The 19,040-nt window shown below is 41.7% G+C and overlaps 3 protein-coding genes across 4 annotated transcripts; all 3 read left to right on the top strand.

The window, feature by feature from the left end:
• The first annotated feature begins 176 nt into the window (after window positions 1-176).
• LOC102219653 (AT-rich interactive domain-containing protein 5A-like) lies at window positions 177-8,634 on the top strand. Of its 2 annotated transcripts, none has more exons than XM_023343039.1 (7): window positions 177-257; window positions 1,456-1,523; window positions 5,017-5,185; window positions 5,279-5,331; window positions 6,461-6,558; window positions 6,652-6,811; window positions 6,902-8,634. In XM_023343039.1, exons 1-7 carry the CDS (start codon window positions 254-256, stop codon window positions 8,114-8,116), a joined length of 1,767 nt encoding a protein of 588 aa, XP_023198807.1. In that variant the 5' UTR covers window positions 177-253; the 3' UTR covers window positions 8,117-8,634. The 2 variants fall into 2 exon arrangements, with proteins under 2 accessions (XP_023198807.1, XP_014326220.1); XM_014470734.2 differs by having other exon boundaries at window positions 1,453-1,523.
• Window positions 8,635-11,336: 2,702 nt separating this feature from the next.
• On the top strand, window positions 11,337-15,191 carry gins4 (GINS complex subunit 4). Its single transcript, XM_005804335.3, has 9 exons — window positions 11,337-11,408; window positions 11,513-11,618; window positions 11,737-11,823; window positions 13,098-13,211; window positions 13,286-13,383; window positions 13,456-13,544; window positions 13,630-13,720; window positions 13,868-13,974; window positions 14,361-15,191. Exons 2-8 carry the CDS (start codon window positions 11,520-11,522, stop codon window positions 13,962-13,964), a joined length of 675 nt encoding a protein of 224 aa, XP_005804392.1. The 5' UTR covers window positions 11,337-11,408; window positions 11,513-11,519; the 3' UTR covers window positions 13,965-13,974; window positions 14,361-15,191.
• A 2,068-nt stretch (window positions 15,192-17,259) lies between these two features.
• LOC102219402 (protein phosphatase 1 regulatory subunit 3C-like) lies at window positions 17,260-18,685 on the top strand. Its single transcript, XM_005804367.3, has 3 exons — window positions 17,260-17,340; window positions 17,456-17,515; window positions 17,712-18,685. The coding sequence occupies exons 2-3, from the start codon at window positions 17,496-17,498 to the stop codon at window positions 18,571-18,573; spliced, it is 882 nt and encodes a 293-aa protein (XP_005804424.2). The 5' UTR covers window positions 17,260-17,340; window positions 17,456-17,495; the 3' UTR covers window positions 18,574-18,685.
• Window positions 18,686-19,040: the final 355 nt, after the last annotated feature.

Genomic DNA, 19,040 nt, shown 5'->3' with positions numbered 1-19,040 from the left:
TCCCAATCTGAATATCAGACGATGACACACATGGTGAGAACTAATACTGTGAGACCTGGCATGAAAAAAGAAAAGAAAAAGAAAAAAAAACTCCGTTTCCCAGCCTCATTCGCTGTCATGGCATCATCAGTCAACCAATGAAACTGGCCCGCAGAGACATCTTCCTATTTCGTGGTGTGAAGTTGAAGAGGCTGTCGCATGAATTACTGTCACAAAACACAGCGAGTCAAAGAGTTGAGGACGGCTTCTGGAAATGGGTGAGTAGTGACTTGATTATTATTTACTTTACAGCACGCACGTCATTTGTATGTGTAAATCATTTTAAATGTTAGATAGAGGTAGATTAGTACAGTAGTGTGTGATAGCAAATTTGATAACTAGTACAAGTATTGTGTATGTATATATATGTGTGTGTGTGTGTGTATGCAAACTGAACAATATATAAAAAAAGACATACATAGAGCTGATTTTATACTTTCACACTTCACTCATTTTCTATAATGTTGACTTTAAAAAAAAAAGTTATAAATTCCCTATTTATTATAACGTGAATATAAAATGTAAAAGTTGTCTGATTACAACGATTCAAACCAGTAAAAAGTCAGACTTCAAGTTAATCATTTAATTCGGCGAGTTGTGAAATGTTGAATTAAGAATATTTCTTCATCACCTAAAATGGAGAAGTAAGAGGCTACTGAAAGCAGAATTAAAGGTTTAAGCCACAAGCACAGGAAACAAGTGATCTCAAAAGAGAAGCATATTGGTTTTGCCTTGAAGAAAAAAAACAAAAATGATATCACTGTGGGTGAAGGGCTCACAGGGTGTCGAGGTGATGGCTGGTGAAGAATGGCATCTCTTTCTCAGAACTGTCTCTCGCTCCCAGGCTTTTGATTTCTCCTCTTTAAGAGTTTGTGTTTCATTTCCCCCCCCCCAAAATGTTAGCGACGCTGGATTCTTCCGACGGGAGCAAGCGCATTCTCAAAGACAAGGATCTAACTTTGGGACAATAAAATGGTTTTATATCACAGATAACTTACCACATTGTTCGTGTCTCTTCTCTTGGGACCAAAATAGAGCCCATAGGCTGAAGATAATGACCAAACATTAATGTATTTTTGGATTTCTCCATTTCCAGATTGCTATTGTTCTTAGTTACAATACCATACAGTGCAGCATTGAAGCGGTGGTGTTCTTGAGCAGGAAGTGGTTTTGCAACCTGTGGTTTTATATCACACTCTGTCAACAATATGCTCTACAGATTACTTCTTGTGTATGCGTATGTGGATCAGTCACCTGACCATTGACGCGCACACAATGCTCACGTTGATTTTGAATCTTTTCTTAATTAGAAACCTTCTCGAAATGAAGAAGTGCTTGCTTCTTTGAATTCAGATTCACACAGTTAGGTGACTTCTCCTTCCTTTGTGTTTGTGTGTGTGTGTGTGTGTGTAGCAGAAGAGGACCAGAGCGAGGCATCACAACAAACAGCTGGGAGCGATGAAGACGAGGCGAGAGCGAAACAGGTACCAGAAATAAAATTCAAAAAAAAAAAAAAAGCCCCTGTCAGTTGGTCCTCTGGGCAGTTTCCTGCAGTTACAGTTAATTTGTCACTACAGACATGACTGCTCAGAATCTGTTATCTGTTGTGTTTTCATTTCCCCTTTTTGCTCGATTTAAGTAGCAGTTTGATGGACTGATTGTGTGTGTGTACAGTTGTTTCATGTTTTTTTTTTTTGACTGATTGTGAAATGAGTACAAGGAACATGCTTCTGCTTTGTATTCTAAGAAGAATCAACAAAAAAGAAAGCGAGGGAGAGAGACAGAAAGAGAGAGGGAGAAAAAAAAAACACACACTTGCAATATTTTATTGCGCATAAAGAAACTCAACGCTGCTGTTCTGGTAACTGAAGTGAGAGGTACAATATGAGAAACATAAATTAGCTCATCAAATTTCCAAGGCCAAGTCGAGTTGAAAGCCCGGCGGTTTCTGTGGTGACTTCTGCCCTCCAGATAGCATCGATCCAGAGCGCCGATCACAGTCATCGTGAGAATCGCAAACACAACTCACTGACATCATCACCCACACAGTTTTCCAAAAAAATTTCGGCAGTGAAAATCAAACGAGCGTTTCACAATGATATTCTTTCTCTGCGGTGTGGACCGAGAGCTGCAAGAAGAACAGAAGAAGACGAGAAAAAAAAAAAGGTGGGGGGGCTACAGTATGTGGCTCCTAGAGCAGACATTTCCTGTAGGCAACCGTCGATGCATAAACCCGAAACTTTTGTGAATCAGATCGAGAAAACAATGGTTGAAAGTAAAGCAGGCCCCTTTGTGAGTATAGGTGAATTTCATGCAGGTTTCTAATCAGATTTTTTGTTTGTGCCGGAAAAAAAGTATCCTCTTTTCTTTCTTTTTTTTTTAACTCTCAGGAATCAGTGTCCTGAAAGCTTCAGCTAAACCCTAAGGTGGTTTGTAAAGTCTCCTCTTTCTGTTTTCACAACCGGTATGGAGTGAAATCTGATCACAAACCTTTTCACAACAACAGTGGAAAAGTCAGAGCTGCTCCCCGTTTGGCTGGGAACACCAAACGACAGTCGGCACTGTGACTCAGTCGGGACTGTCTTAGTTAGAGCTCTGCACCTTCACTATTACTCATTCTAGAGGTTTGCTTCTCGGAACCAGGAACCACATAGAGGAACTTGATTCAATATGAAACCGCCTCTCGCTGTTTTGTTGTACAATGAGCGCCGCAGAAATAGCAGCTTCTGGGCCCTGATGAGTCAAACGTAAAATATTGACAATCCAATCTGGCGAAATTTGATCGGGGAGGCGGCGATGTGAGAGTTTACATTTGAATGTGAAGCGTGAATTTTTCAAATCTTTTGATTTCACTTCAGGGACAGTATTTTGTGGATGCGGGGCAAGCAGAAGTCATCGAATCTGTTTTATGTGCTGAGAGTGAGAAGACGGTGAAAATATCTCAGCGGATTTATTTGTAGCTGGGGATTCTGGTGTGGGGTTATCATTTCGAAATTGCAAAAAAAAAAAATAAATAAAATAAAATAATAACTCTCCAGAGTCCTGCTGATTGTTTGAGTCAGGTGTGTTGAAGAAAAGACATCTCAAGAGTTGCAGGACACCAGAACTGGAGTATTGTCGTGTCTCCCATGACCCCTATTTGTTACTACCTGACCAAAAGAAAACAGAAACATTACTTCCCAAACTTACAATCCACCACGAATTCTTCCTTTTAGAAATATCTTAGGTTGAGAAAACGACAAACGGTGATGGCATGAAACCAAACAAACCTCAGTCTTCCTGCTGCATATTTGCCTCGAGTTTCGGTGTTGTAGGAAGACACGCTGCCTTCCTGTGCTATTAACGCCAAAGCACACAACATTTGACCAGCCTTTCCAAGTTGTCACTTGCGTTTTGGGCACGTCGAAGCGTCCTGCAGCATGTCCGCCAATGTTACAGCAATTTCCCACAACCGTTACTAAAATACCGCATATAGCCTACAAGATTAAGCTTAATCCCATCCAACACTAACTAAAGTGTCCAGTTGTAGATGTGGAAAGAGACTTGATGCGCTCTCACAGCACACACGTGGTCCTGTTGCAGCAGAACACTGTAGGATGTTGCTTTTCCAGCAGTAGAAACAGCTGCTGTTTTTCTTTTTTATTATTGTTGTTTAATGCAAAGCAATTAGATCATGTCACATATTTTTGTTGTAAACTGAAACAATACTGTGAAACTGCTGGGTTTTTTTTTTTTTTAACAAGGTGGTGACCAAAAAATAAAACAACACAAACTGATTATGAAGTGGTTCCGCCCGTAGTGCTAAAGCTCTTGAATCGCGCTTCTCATAGTGTTGTTCTTCGTTAGACACTCTCCAATATCTAATTTAAAAAGTGATTGTTTTTCAAAATGTCACCAATGAGGCAAATCATGCGTCTTCACCTAAAGAGGCTTAGAGAAAAACATGCAAGGCTGTGTGGAGAAATCGCTCAAGAGTGGGTGGCTTGGTGTTTGCTGACAAGAAACTAAACCTCAAAAGGAGAAGAGCCAAACCAATCAAGCTGACTTTACCGTACGCAGGAGCAGAATTTAGAGAGTCCGTTGGAATTTTTTGCAATCGAGTTTGCTCTAATTATTGTTTCATGTCAGCGGCTGCTCGCCCTGGCGCTTCTCTCACAGCAGGAACGACGTGTATGTGATTAGCCACGTAAACCAAATGTTAGTCATACGTGGTTGGAATTTCTTTTTTTTAAAAAGTGTTTTGATCTTCTATATCATGGTGTAATATCTTTATCATGCTAAGAAACACAAAGAGCATTTATAAAAAAAAAATGGATTCAACTTTCAGAAAAAAGGCTGCAGAGCAATCAACTTCTTATAAGTCCTCAAATTTTTAAACTAACAAAATCTGTTTCTACAGTTAGTCGTTAAAATAGCATGAAGGTATATATATATATATATAAATATATATATATATATATTTAAAATTTTGTGTTTGTCAATTGTTGTATATTTTAGGAAAAAATGTTTGGTGGCTTACAGTTGTCATAACAATACCCCAACTAAAAGAAAGCATAACTAAACACAACAACAAGCCCAAATGTGATTGATGTGACAAAACCTCATTCAGTCTTTGTTTAACATCTGGCCTACAATAAGTAAAGTTTATTTTCCACCACTTATAGTCTTTTGGCAACAGCTTGTTTTTCAAAGTGCCATCCGTGTTACCGTTGACTGACAACTCTAGACCAAAAACCCCACAAGTCTGCAGCTTTCTCTCCAGACAGGATGTGTAGCGGTTATCTATTGAAAGTAGCGGTAAAACCCTACTCTCTGATTTTGATGTTTCATTTCAACATTTGTGTGTTTTGAGATGACTACTCTTTCTCATCTATAATATGATGCATTCAACTGTAAATTAAGGTCCTACACAATGCACCGCTCAGTCTTGGGTGCCAAGCTCTATAAACTTATGATTTTTGTTTGCCCCCCCATCAGGCTTCTCCCTGCGTTATTGAAATTCACGACTCTACGACTGAATGCGAGGAAGAAACGGGGCCCAGTAAGGTGCCGATGGAGGAGAAAGCATTTGTAGCAAGTTTGCACTGTTTTATGAAAGATAAGGGCACACCCATAGAAAGGATTCCCCATCTTGGCTTTAAACAGAGTAAGTAGATCTTAATTATCAAGATCCATTATTCACATGAAGTTTGCATTAAAATATGTTGGTTCTGATTCTTTTTTTTTTTTTCATTTTTAGTTGATCTCTGGATGATCTACAAAGCTGTTGAGAAGCTCGGGGGATATGAATCAGTGAGTAATATGTTACTTATTTATTTTGTAGGGGCTCAGTGTTCACTGGTTTGTGTTGGAAAACACCTAATTGGTTAAGCTATGATGCTAAAACATGGTCACGAAGGTGCCACAATGGGGGGCTGGGACAATATATCTGTCTAAGCTCTCAGAATATTATGTTCTTTTTGGTGTCGCCGCATTCGGGTGAATACCGAGAGTGAAACTTGCATGTACGTGGAACCAAACTGGGCTAAAGTTGACCACCAACGCTTTGCTCCAGGGGTGTAAACACAACAACGGAGGCCACTCACATTTGCTCAATCTGAAAAAATAAAAGTGTTCTTTCAGGAAAGTGAGCCAACTGACGTGGCTTTTGAAGAATGGCCAGCCACCACCTTCCTGTCAGACGTTTTTAAAATAGCTCTGAAAGCAAGCACGTATACCAACGCTCAAACACAGGATGCACGGTTGAATTACTACTTTAAGAAATGCCGGTACAGTTGGAAATGATCGCAAACATAAATTTGATGGCAAGGCTATTGTTTGCTCTAAATGAATGCATCTCTTTAAATGACAGTTCAAGATTCCGATGAAAGAGTTAGAAAGCGGTTATCATCTTACCTGGACTCTATAACTCCCCTTGCGTGTTCATGGACAAAAATCCAGATTAGATTGTCCCAGCAGGCTGAAGCTTAAAGCCGTTCCAAGAGTAATTGAGATGAAAGCAAATTTCTGCCATCTTAAAACAGCTCTCTTCATAAAAAGGTACTTCTTTGGTGTTACGGTTATAACACAAGAAATAATAGAAGAAGGTTGTACAGAACAGGTTTATATAGAGTAATTGTCCGATATAATGCGGTGTATATTTTTGCACTTCAGGTTAACATTGTTATTTTTTTTTCATATACTGCCTTACTTTTCATTAAGCTGATCAGAACTCTTAGCTGTACCGCTCCCAGTAAGTGTTTCAGACGGGAATATGAGCTACAGTGCACCGCTTCCTACCGCCGAGCAAAATGATGCTTTAAAAGTCCCTAAAATAGAGCTAGCATCAATAAATGTTAGACTTTTGAGACCACATGCATAAATTAAGAATATGTTTGTCTATGGTCAAAGACTTCATCTTCCCCGTTGTGCTGATCAACAGGTGACAACTGGACGCCTTTGGAAGAAAGTCTACGATGAGCTTGGAGGAAGCCCAGGTAGCACCAGTGCTGCTACTTGCACTCGGAGACACTACGAGAGGTGAGGAGGATTCATGTAGGTGGTCAATAGATTACAAAATTAATAATACAAAACAGACCTTTGTAAACCTGACATCTGATGTCCGTACGACAGGTTGGTGCTGCCGTTTGAGAGACACATTAAAGGGGAGGACGACAAACCTCTACCTCCGAGCAAACCACGGAAGCCGTACAAGAGGAACCAGGAGAGTAAAGTGAACAAGATTGACGGAAAGAGGAAGAGGAGTAATTCTGAGAGAGAAATGGATTCTGAGGTAACAGCGGACAGCGTTGTTTAAAATCTAAAAATAAAAAAGTTCACATCTACATGTGAGTAACAAAATGTTCCCTACCTTATTTTGAAGTTACCCCAAAGAAGCCAAGATGTGGTGCGCCAAGGTGAATCAATGATGAGTCCTCACTTCGCCCTCTGGCCTTCCAGCTCTGACAGACGCCACCCGGAGCGATCTCAACCTAGCAGAACCGCTGAAGATTTCTGCCCCCCTGTAAATGGCCACATCCTGCAGGCTCCTAACAACTGGATTCCTCATCTTCCCTCTGTAACTGGAGAGGTCATCTCTCCTCTGGAGAAGAAGAAGCGAATGGCTCAGGCCAGCCTCAGTGTGCCGCTGAGCTCCCAGAGAGAGGATAAGGAGAGGCCTTCGGTCATCCACTGCTCCCAGTCTCCAGCCAGGGCTTCTTCCAGCAGGAACTGCAATTCCTCTGAAGGCTCTCCGTTGCCCTTATCCTCCTCCTCTTCGCGCAGTTCTTCCCCCCTTTCCGTTTCTTCAGAAGAATCTCCAGCAGGGAGTGGGGACAAACCCAGACCCAGTTCAACGTCGGCCGAGAACTGTTCGATGGCGGCCAAATTGCAAGAGGACAACAAACCCATGAGCTGTGGTCAGACGCCTACAAGCACGTCAGCGCAGAAGAAAGACACACCTCTTGTCAGCTCCCAAATGCTGACTACTGACTCTGTAAAAAGCCAAAGAAAAGACTCAGCCTGCAACCTTTACCACAAAGTACCCAGCAAATATTTTGTAAACCCTTTCCACTCATCGCCTTCCTTCTCGCATCCTACCTCTAGCTTCACCAAAGTCACTCCCAAGTCCGTGCAGCTGGTGCGGCCTTCTCCCGTTCGGCCAGGTTACAAACTTCTCCACAGCAGGCTCCTCCAGACGGACAACTCTCTGCCTTTCCCCAAGAAGCCGGGTGGTGTGACCCCGTGGTACTTGACAGAGAAGAGGGACAGGTCAAGAATGATGCAGCAGAAACTTCCTCCTAGTCAGCAGGGTTTGTCTCAGTCCGCCACCCCCCTGCCGGCGTCGTGCGTCCTGTCCAATTACGACAAATCGGCGAGAGACTCCCGGCAACCTCAGCCATTACACCCGGCGCTCCTTCCTCACAGAATGAGATTCCCTCACTCCCAGCTAATGTACCATTCTATGCCAGTCGGTCCAAGTCACTCGGCTCTCATTGGTCCGGCCATTTACCCGTTCCCTTACTCCATTCCTCTGCTAAGTCCACAAGTCGGATACCCGCTACCTGCCATGAGTTCAGTTTATCCTCACAAGCTTTGAGGAGGACAATTGAACATGTTAGAATAGCTTTCAAACTAGAGGAAATCAGGGCAGTATTATTAGTCAAACAAAACCACTAGAAATACAACAATTCTCCACAGCTGCTAAGACTGAGGCCAGTTGAATCTGGATCATGTAAATGTTGAAAATGCGTTATTTTCATCCTGTCTTTGTGTTTACAAAGTTCCACTTTAAAATAAAAGTCAGGTTTTTCAGCCAATTCACGCATCCGGAAAGGTTTAGAATTTAAAGGAGTTAGTTTTTCCACAACCTCAGCCTTACCTCATTAACGTTTGATTGCACTGTTTCAGTTCTTCATTTTAAATTTTAAAAAAAGCAACTCCGCTGTTGTTTTTAGTACTGTATTGTAAAGTCAGAACAGCAAACAATGTGGTCGCTCTCTTTGTTTTTGCTGTTTTTTTACCTTTTATCAGTGTTAAATATTTTGTTAAAAAAAAGGTCTTTGTCAAAATTTGCCGTTGTTAATATGTATTTAAAAAGACAGTGAAAAGAAAGAAATAAACAAAGATCTTTAAAAACTGTTTTCTTCTCTTTTTGGGGGGAAAATTATTTGTTGATTTATGGTTAAAAAATTTTAACAGGGCCGATTTATTTGTTGTTGTTGTTATAGATTTTGTCTCTGCAAACACATTTTTACTCTGAGTTTTGAACTCTGTCTGTTGAACAAAGACGCCCTGCAGTGCAGAGCTTACGACGCGCCGCTGTGCTCTGTGATGCTGAGCGTCACTGCTGTGGCATGGGCAGGGTGGAAGTAAGTTCGTCGGTGGTGAAAATAACAAAGAATTCTTAGGCAAGAGCAATGAGGAGGAAATAGAAAGAGGAAATCACACAAATGAGATTATGCTGCAAGCCACAATGTGGTCTAAAACAGCTGGAAGTAGTGGAGCGGATAACAGAAATTCTTGTAAATGTAAAGTAAAACTGCGAAGAAGAAGAAAAAAAAAAAACAACGTCACGTTTAGGCCCAGGAAGTATTTGCGGAAATGTAATATTTTCGCACTGAGGATTCAAATTCATTTTCAGTTCGAGTGACTGCGTTGCAGGAGTTCAGAATGCTAGAAAATGAGTGAAATGTGATGTCATAGTTAAATATTGTCATGAAATGTGACCAATAGGGAGAAAAAATACCATAGTTTTGCCTTTCCTTTCTATCTCTAAGACTCTTGTCTATTTACTTCTGCCTTTACTGTCGAATATGGGTGTGATAATCAAGGGCAGTAACGTTAGGAGTCCAAATGATTTTCCAATGACAAGGCTGGCATTCAGAGTATAAATGCATGTTACCAAGATTTATAACTACAGTGTTGAAGTTCCTTTGAATTTTGTACCTACTACTATGCAGTGAATAATATGTAAAGGACAATTAGTTTTTTAGAAACTATTTTGTAAGCCAACTCCACAAACCATACATTCCTATCACAGAGCTCTGAATTCCCATGTGAAATTTGTTTTCATCCTAAGAAAAACATCGTTCTATAACATATTGCCTTGTGATGGACTGGCAACCTGTCAGGATTTACCCTGCCTTCTGATCACGCCCAAATCCCCTCATATCCCCAACGGGACCCAGCAAGGAGATGCCGGCATAGACAAATAGACTATTTCATATTCTGTTTTGTAAACCTCAGTATATTTTAAGTGATAAATTTCTCAAGCAGAGTCAACACTGAATGCGAAGCTGTGAAAATCAATTTTTAAGTGTTGCTGCAGATTATCAATTGGATCAAGTCGTTCTAATACGTGATCTTGTGGCGATCTACAACAGATTGTCTTCACTGCTCGGCATTTTAGCTCAACATCACCTCTTGAACGCAACCCAGCTTCCTTGTCCCTGCTGAGGAAAGCCATCCCCACGCCATAATGCTGCCACCACAATGTGGCTGGTGAGTTCAAAGTGATGTGGAGTATTAGTTTTCTGTTCATTTCAGTCTCATCTCTGTCACGTATTTGCAACGTGCCTCACATTTCTTGTTGCAAACTCTAAATTGGACAACTTATTTCTTTCAACAATAACCTTTCTCTTGCCACTTTTCCCATGCAGGTGTTTGACAGGTAGTTGTCCTCCTGTCATCAAAGCTTTAGATCTATGGAGTTCCTCTAGAGCACATGTGTCAAACTCAAGGCCGTAGCTTTTTTTGGTGGCCATTTAAACTCCAAATTACATCAATAAGTACTTCCAGTTTTTCACAAATCTGCAAAATTCACGCAAAATCAACAAATCTCCAAATCTTTTTTTCTGATTTTATAGCAATTTTTTTCAAAACGAGTCACAAACATTAAGTTTAAATGACTGCTGCCTCAGCCTTACTTGATGTGAAGTTATAGTCCATAATAAAAAGTCATATTTAACATCATGTATTAGAAAAATATAAAAAATCCTTACAAACATTTCTAAATTGACACAAAATCTTGTCATTTTGACTGCAAAAAACCCCACAAACTTCTGGAGGAACAGCTATTTATTGCTATTTTAACAGTTTAAGTGGTTTTATCAATGTATCCTGGCACAACAGGCCCTTTAAGAGCATTCAGATTTTTGGCCCAAAATGAAAATGAGTTTGACTTCCCTGCTCTAGTTACCACAGCCATTTGAGCTGTTTCTGTTTTCCCCTCCAATTCTCTGCTTTTCTTTATGAATTTGCAATTGTGTCACACTCTTTACGATTTTGGATGATGAATAAAACATTACAAAAAAAATGTTTTTTGATCACCTAACCCTAACCTCTTTGGTTACACTGGATTATTTTGAAGGGTGTCATCAAATGAGAAGAAGCCAAATACCAGGTTTTGTAGATTTTTATTAGTATCCTTACCTTCCGCTTTATATATGTGCTCCAGTTTGTGTTGGTCTATTTCGTGAAATCCAAACAAAATACGTGCATCCTAATAAAACATTTAAAAAAAGTTTAAGGAGCATGAAGAAGAGCGTTAGTAGAGCAATTATAGTCCCCGAGTTATGTACTTCAGGTGGACTTGTTTCTAATTATATTTTAATACGAGTTCTATAGTAGTATAAATTCATATAGGTAGTGCAAAAAAATTACAAAATCTTGACACTGTGTTAAGAAACTAAAGGATTTTAGTAAAGTATCCAGCTTGGCAGGTGTACATATTAAACTAGGTTTGCGAGAAGGCTTGCCTGACAGACATAACTCGGGGTTTAAAAACAAACCCAACTCCCGCGAGAAGAGTCTCAGTGGCGCGAATAAACAAGAAGGTTTTTCCTGCCGTCGTATAACTAGCCGTCCTCACCTCAGACTTATTTGTCCAAGTGGGTTTTCCCAAATCTTTAAAAAAATAAATAAATAAAATAGTGTAAGAATCTACACGACATATTTTTAAGTGATTAACTTTTAGGCAGCGGGCTTTTCACAGCAGAACAATGTCGGACGCGTTGTCGGAGGACGGCAGCGACATCAACCAAGATGACAGCCAGGAGGACGTCATGACTCCGGCGGAGCTCATCGATAAGCTGGAACAGGTGAGCCACTGACTCGGAAAATGACACCGTTTGCGGTCGCATACGGGTCTTTTAAGGCCTTTCTGCAGACACAACTAGCTCTGCACTCACAGCGTCGCTACCTGTGTCTGCCTCTCAGGCCTGGCTGAATGAGAAGTTTTCCCCGGAGCTGCTGGAGAACAGGTCAGAGGTGGTGGAGTGTGTGATGGAGCAGCTGACTCATATGGTAAGTACCGGGGGAATACCTCTAAGTTACAGCTTGTGCTACTCTGCAGGCTAAAGTAGGAGAAATACTTGGTGTCGTAGGAAACCAAAACTATGTTAAAGAGTATTGTTGTATGCTACATTCACGCTTCTACATGCTAAGTTGTTTGTGAGATGATCAGAGTTGGGCAGTAAATGCAAACAGGTTCACATTTTCTCCAATTGAGCTACTGTATAGCTGAACTTGCTACATTGTCTTGCTGCCACACGCAGGACTCACAACATTGTCCGTATGTGGAATAATCATCATTCATTTGCTCAGTAATACGATTTTCTTTCAGGACAGTTTATAAGCTAGTTTTTTTAAATCAAATAAAAGTGGTGACAGATGTCACCGTTGTTAACACCAACAAGTGTCAGAAGTACTGCTTCATCATTTGAGTTGCAGCTTTAGTTAAGAGTGAGGCTCTAAAAACATCCTTTATAACTAAAATATGCAGAATACACAACATTGAGTCTGGTAGCACATCATGGATAAAACCAGTGAGCGCTAGAAGTCTTTACTAGCATTTGTGAGGTATGATCTAAACCGCAGACACTTCATAAACATGTTTGTGTATGTCATGTGTCTTTATGCTTCAGGTTCATGACCCATCTACAACTACCGTTCACTACTGAACCACAAGCTGTGATATTATCAGCTCTAAATAGATGTTTAGATTTTTGCCCGTCTTACTCACGCAGCATTATTTGTTTAGACTCTAGAATTGCGCTGCTAGTGGTTGCAGCATGTTGGAGTATCTTTGTTACATTTTGATTTGTTCTTTTTGTCGACTTTTGTTCTTTTTTTTTTCTGGGTTGAGGTGTTGCACGTTTGAACAATCGCTCCTGCTGGTTTCGGATGCTGTGCAGCTGGAAGGGTTTTTAGCTCTTCTCTTTTCACTTTGTTATAATGTGTAACTGCGGTAGAAAGTGGTTGTTTTACTACCGGGAGCAGACGATTAGCATTTCAAGTTCTCAAGTAATACTTGAACTGCGACCCCAAATCTCAGAGCAGTTGAAAAGGAGGATTCGTGGATGCGGGGAGAAGAAGGAGTATGTTCAAACCATTTCTCCCGTCAAGTCATAATTGGCAAGCCATGTCGTCGACTCCTGCATCTTTCTACTCGTTGAAGACACTTGGACGATATGAGTTACAACAAAATTTTGATTACTTTTCTGATAAAGTATTTTAGAATTGAGCTAAAACATTTTTTTTTCTTCCCCTAATCCGTCGACTGACTTTTCCTCCAACAGGAAGCTAACCTGCAGCGAGTGAAGAAGGGCGACGCCAAGGCCGGCTTCCATCGGATGGAGATAGACAGGATCCGCTACGTCCTCAGCAGCTACCTGCGATCCCGCCTTCAGAAGGTCCGTTAAAACGCGTATGAAAACGCCGCCGCCATCTCTGCCGGTGTCTTGACGTTTGCGCTTTCCGCACCCAGATTGAGAAGTACTTCCCCCACGTCCTGGAGAGAGAAAAGTCTCTAGTCGAGGGTCAGCCGTCTCTGCTTTCTCCGGAGGAGTTTGCCTTTGCCAAAGAGTGAGTGCAGCAAATGTGGCCCGCATTGTGTTACAAGATTCATCATTTTAAAAAAATAACTGTTTCGTCCAGGTATTATGCCAACACAGAAACCTACCTGAAGGCTGTAGCGCTGAAACGCATGCCTCCAAACCTGCAGGCTGTGGACATGCTCAAAGCAGGTAAAATGACAATATCCGTCTTTTTTCTGTGCCTTCAATGATCTCTGACCAGCATCCTTAACCCTTTGTTTTACTGTAACCCCAGTGCCGGAGCCCTCCCTGGACTCTTTTGTGTTTCTGCGGGTGAAGGAGCGGCAAGAAAATATTCTGATCGAGCCTGAAACGGATGAACAGAGGTGCTTGTTTTATCTTTTAAGGTTCTCTTCATGTGTTGTCATTCGGCTAAGTTTCCAGCAGGGGGGAGTGTAGCCACCTCCCCTCTTTGTGATGTAATATTTTCCTGGCATTGACACTCTAGAAAAGCCTTCTTTTGTTTATATCAGAGACTTTGTTGTGGATCTTGAAGAGGGCTCCCAGCACCTGATGCGGTATCGCATTGTAGCGCCTCTGGTCTCAAGTGGAGCTGTGCAGTTAATTTGAACACGTCTGGGTAAGTAAGGATGCATGAGGGCAATCAACAATCAATAATGAACCTTAAGCCTTTTTGTGATCATTCATTTTCTGTAGCTTTTATATTCTCCGTGAAATTTGGATTTATTATGTTTTTTGTTTTAGAACCAATTAACAATGTCTTTGTTTACACTGTAACACTTACAAAAGTATTCATATAGCCTATTTGGCAATTACTACAACTTCTCTACTTTGTGTTAATTTATGACAAAGTCACAATAAAATATACTGAAGTTAAATTACTGCAACGTGATTAAGTATGAAAAGTTTTAGGGACTAGATTTGTTGCAAGGCACTGCATATGAATCTTTTTCTGAATCACAGTTTCTTTTTAAATGCTAATTCAGACACAATTTTACGTTTTAGGTCTTCGCCCTGTGGAACAGAAAGGACAGCTGCATCAACATTTATCACATCAGGAGAGCTGCTCCTCAGAGAGGAGCGACTCCTGTCACACAGATCCAGATGTGTTTGTGACACCACCGCCTTGACACACGGCGTAGAAGAATCCCGCTTCTGCAGGGCTGTGCTGTTATTTTTGGATCATTATAATCACCAGAACTGAAGTGTGCTTAAGTTTTCAGATCGTTGCCTTACGTTCACCAGAGTATGACCTGCCATGTTCCCAGATTCTTTCTGCATCACTGAATCAGTATGACTCATCATCGTTATTGGACCTTTTTTCCGCCGCTCGATAACAGGATGCCTTCCATGACCTGAAGGGGAAGTAATTTTCAGTTCGCTTGGCACCACAGCTCCTGCCTTCCTGTGCCCTCGTTTGTGTGGGAAAACGGTTGTTTCCTAAGAGGCGACGTTCGATCGACGTGAACTCGTGCGTCTGTGTGTTCCTAAGTTAATTGAAATTCAGCAAACGTTCGTACGCCGTGTGCTAACTTCCCCTTGTAAATATACATTTGTACATTCGACGCATTTCATCTTCAGCCGAATAAACATTGTCTACTGTGAGCTGAAATTATTGAAGCAGCATTGTTATGTAAGCATGCCTGAGGGCGCAATCAGTGCTTATTGTTTGGCCTCACTGTAATTGCTCTGCAGTTGGAAGTGATAAAGAACAGAGAGAGCAAGCGACCGTGTTTAGAAGTGCCGTCACATTGACCTGCACTCTTCTCATGCGACTGCTGCAGCTCTAAACTCGACGTTGTTATTAAAGCTTTTTACGAATAAATGTGAACAGTGTGGTGTGCTTTTGTTGTCAACCCTTCCTTATGGTAAAGTCTCAAACTCCAGTCCTCAAGGGCCGCAGTCCTGCAACTTTTAGATGTGCCTCTGCTGCACCACACCTGAACAGAATAATTAGGTCATTAGCAAGGCTCTGAGAGCTGATCTACACAAGAAGGAGGTGATTAAGCCATTTCATTCCAGCGTTTTGTACCTGTGGCACATCTAAAAACTGTAGGTCTGCGGCCCTCGAGGACTGGAGTTTGAGACCCCTGCTCTAAGTACAATCCAGCACAACTAATTATCTTAAATTAAACCATAGAGGATTTGTACCGGTGCTTGAAAATGCTTGAATTTCAATAAGGTGTTTTCAAGGTTTATAAAGTACTTCGATACCTGTGCAATGTCCTTGAAAGTGCTTGATATTCAATCTGCACAGTTTTATAATAAAACTAATTTCAGGAGATGACTCATTACACAACTAAATTGTGTTTAAGTGTTTTATTTGAGCAGGATGGTAATTTGCCAAATTAATGAATGAATATAATTTCTAATTGCTCAATCAGTTATATAACTGAAATAAAAGTGGTATATTTTACTAAAGTTATTAAAATTGGGGATTCTTTTTGTTAAATGTTTGTTTTGCTCCAATCGGTTGTTTAGGAAATGTTTTCAATATATCATACTTTTCTTTGTCTTTGCTATGTTTTATTTCACAAAACAATAACTAAGAAATGATACCAAGAGCAGCTGTGCAATGGTTTAGAATTAGAGGTGTCGAAATCCAGTCCTCAAGGACACAAGTCCTACATATTTTGGTGTCTCCCGTCTCTAACAAACCTGAATCAAGTATCACCATTTGCTTGATTCACATCAGCTGAACCAGAGAAAGAACTTTGGGTACCACTGGTTCTGATTAAAGCACATCCAAATGTTGGTGTGACACAAAGTCCAACCGTAAATCCAATCTAGAATCTTGATGATCTTGAGTAAAATTAGCAATTTTGTTTTTAATAAATCCTAAACTGTTGCAACAACTGGCTGTTTTTAAGAGTGTTTTGTTTTGTTAATGTAATCGGAACTAAAACAGGTTTATATGTGTGTCGTACAATATTTTTGAGGTCATATCAAATGCTCAGAGTGGCATCAAATCTGTTTGCCACTGCCAAGTGCATCTCTGTTGCTCTACGTGTGGGACGTGGATCATAAAAGTGTTGCTTGCTGGGACTCGTTGGTAACTTGGCCTTCCTCCGTGTCACACATGCTTTTGCGAGACAAGCCAGGTGCCAACTAGGGAGAGGGTTGACTCAAAGCTCAGACCTCTGTGGAGAGTGGTGTCGACTGACGTGTCTGAGAATAGAGCCCAGCATGACTGGGATAGTTTCCATAAAGCAGCATAAAATCACGTGCAGCAGAGCTTAACAAGTGCCATACATACGCTGGAATGCTTACGGCTAAAGAGATGTGGAGAGCAGCTAAATCACATTTTCTCATAGTTTGTTTCTTCTTAAAACACAAAATCCTTTTTTTGTTTGTTTGGTTTGTTTTGTTGAAAGCATCCAAAAAAACAAGTTCATCATTAGATGAAGAAATTTGCAAACTTCTTATGTTTCTTCAGGAGTAATGGCTTCCTACTCGCTGAGTGGCCTTCCAGCCCATCTTGGATAAAGGCCACGTTTCGCTGCGGATAATGACACTGTCCGACCAGCTTCAGCCAACGTCTTCGCAACGTTTTTGGCTTTTGTTCAGATGTCGGTTTGCACATTTCAGACCAAAACACATGAATTCGTTGATGCTCCATATAACCCCAACTTTTGAACTCTATGGATCGCACAGGTCCTACCACCTCACAGCTTACAGCACTTAAAGGATCTGCTGCAAACATCTTGGTGTCAAATACCACAACAATCCTTCAGGAGTCTAGTGGTGTCCAGGACCAAAGCACTATTATTAGTTGGGTGGTCATAATGTTACACTGGATCTGTGTACATATTGTAAGAGCAAAGAAACACAAACGTATCTCTTTGTTGGTCCTGATTGGTCAGGATACTGAACTGGGCAGAGCCTTCTCTGCTGTATTGAATGAGCTGGTAAAAATAGGAGTCAGTCTCAGCTGGTCCTGCAGACAGAGGGATAACGCAGCCCAGCCTCCTGAGCTTGAGAGTTAGTAAGTGGGAGTATTGAAACACATTTTTGTATTTTCTTCTTTATCTAGGCAAACAAAAACTAAACAGAAGGTTTGTAGTAATGCTGACATGCTTCATCATTTGTCTCAAACACAGACTTACCCACTGAGGTAAACATCACCATCACTCTGCCTGCATGGAGATGTCCAGTCCAGCGTAAGTATGTTGTCCTGCAGCTGCGGGATCTTATGTCTGGCTTTACTCCTTCAATGAGGATGAAATAAAATGTTTACATTCCCTTTGATCTTGAGATGTGCTCTTTCATTCATCTTATGACCAAACTGTACTGCAAATTTAATCCCACCTCTAGTGCATTAGTCTTTATTAAACTTCCTTGTTTACTCCTTGCAAGTGTTCTGCCGATGGTTGGCCTGGGCTCCATGGCTCACTCAGCGGGACTTGTGGAGATTGCAGTGCGACTGTGCTTGAACCAGCGTGAACACTTGTGTCCCCACGTGTGGGTTCCCATCCTGAAGCCTCAGCGGCCCTGCATTCGACCCCCGGCAACAGATCAGCTCCCCGTCTACATTGCCAACCATCCGAGTCACCCCTTCTCACCTTTCTTGAGTGACCTGGAAGATGATGATGATGGCGACATTTTGATACCGGTCAAGAACAGACGTGTGGTATTTGCAGACAAGCTGGGTTTCTCCCTGACTGCCGTGCGTGTGTTTTCCCACGAGGAGGATCAGCGTGACCTCGGCCCACTACCCTCCCTGCAGGGTTTGGGGAGCATGACGGGGGACGGATACAGCTGCACCGTCAGCACCTGCTGCCCAGGGACGCAGCTCAAGCTGGGCTTCCCCCAGCCCTCGCTGGACTTCCAGTCCTTCCGAGCCAAGCTCGCCGAGAGCATGGTCACCCTGGAAAACTGCGCCGTCACCGAACAGGCCCTGCAAGGCAGCGCGCGAGTCAGAAACCTCAGCTTCCAGAAGGACGTGCGCGTGCGCATCACCTTTGACTCCTGGTACAGCTACAGGGACGTCCCCTGCACATTCCTGCAGAAACGCTTCGGAGGACCCCAGACCGACATCTTTGAATTTGATATAGCGATTCCTAAAGTGTTGGACGCCAAGAGGAAGATAGAGTTTTGCCTAATGTATCTGCCCGCAGGGCACAGTGAGCCATTTTGGGACAACAACAACGGGCAGAACTACAGCATTTTGGTGTGTGTGAATTCACATCTCTGCCATGGGAAAAGTGAAAGGGCATGAGAAGTAGCTGAATATGCCATCGCTATTTTGATTCTTCATGTAATAGCGTACTTTTCTAGCTTAAAAGTGTTTGTTTTTGTGCTTTGTTCAAATAAATCTTCGTTCTTCCATCTCTCACGTGCCATTTCCTTTCACTCCACATTCTTGTGTCCTGACCCACTCTTTGGCCTCTCATCTCATACTGTTGCGCAATAGCAGAGGGATCCTTTGCACTGCAGGCATCACCAGCATTCCCACATAGGTCAAAGATGACCGGGACGTCACACACACCCAGAAGCCTCAAGCCAATCTTAGCTGAGCTCTGTTTATAGTCTGACAAGAATCCTGTCACCTTCCTTTACTTTATGAGCAACAGCCCAGTTCTAACTTATGCTATCAGAAAACTGGATTTAGCATCACAGGTGTGAAAGATGATTTGACTTTTTGAAATGTTATTGATGGTTTCGAAGCAGAAGCCTCTGCAGCAC

Source organism: Xiphophorus maculatus, chromosome 12 (assembly GCF_002775205.1).
Source record: "Xiphophorus maculatus strain JP 163 A chromosome 12, X_maculatus-5.0-male, whole genome shotgun sequence".
Classification (NCBI taxonomy): domain Eukaryota; kingdom Metazoa; phylum Chordata; class Actinopteri; order Cyprinodontiformes; family Poeciliidae; genus Xiphophorus; species Xiphophorus maculatus.
The sequence above is the reverse complement of the archived record's forward strand: the minus strand, read 5'-3'. Positions and strand labels throughout refer to the sequence as shown.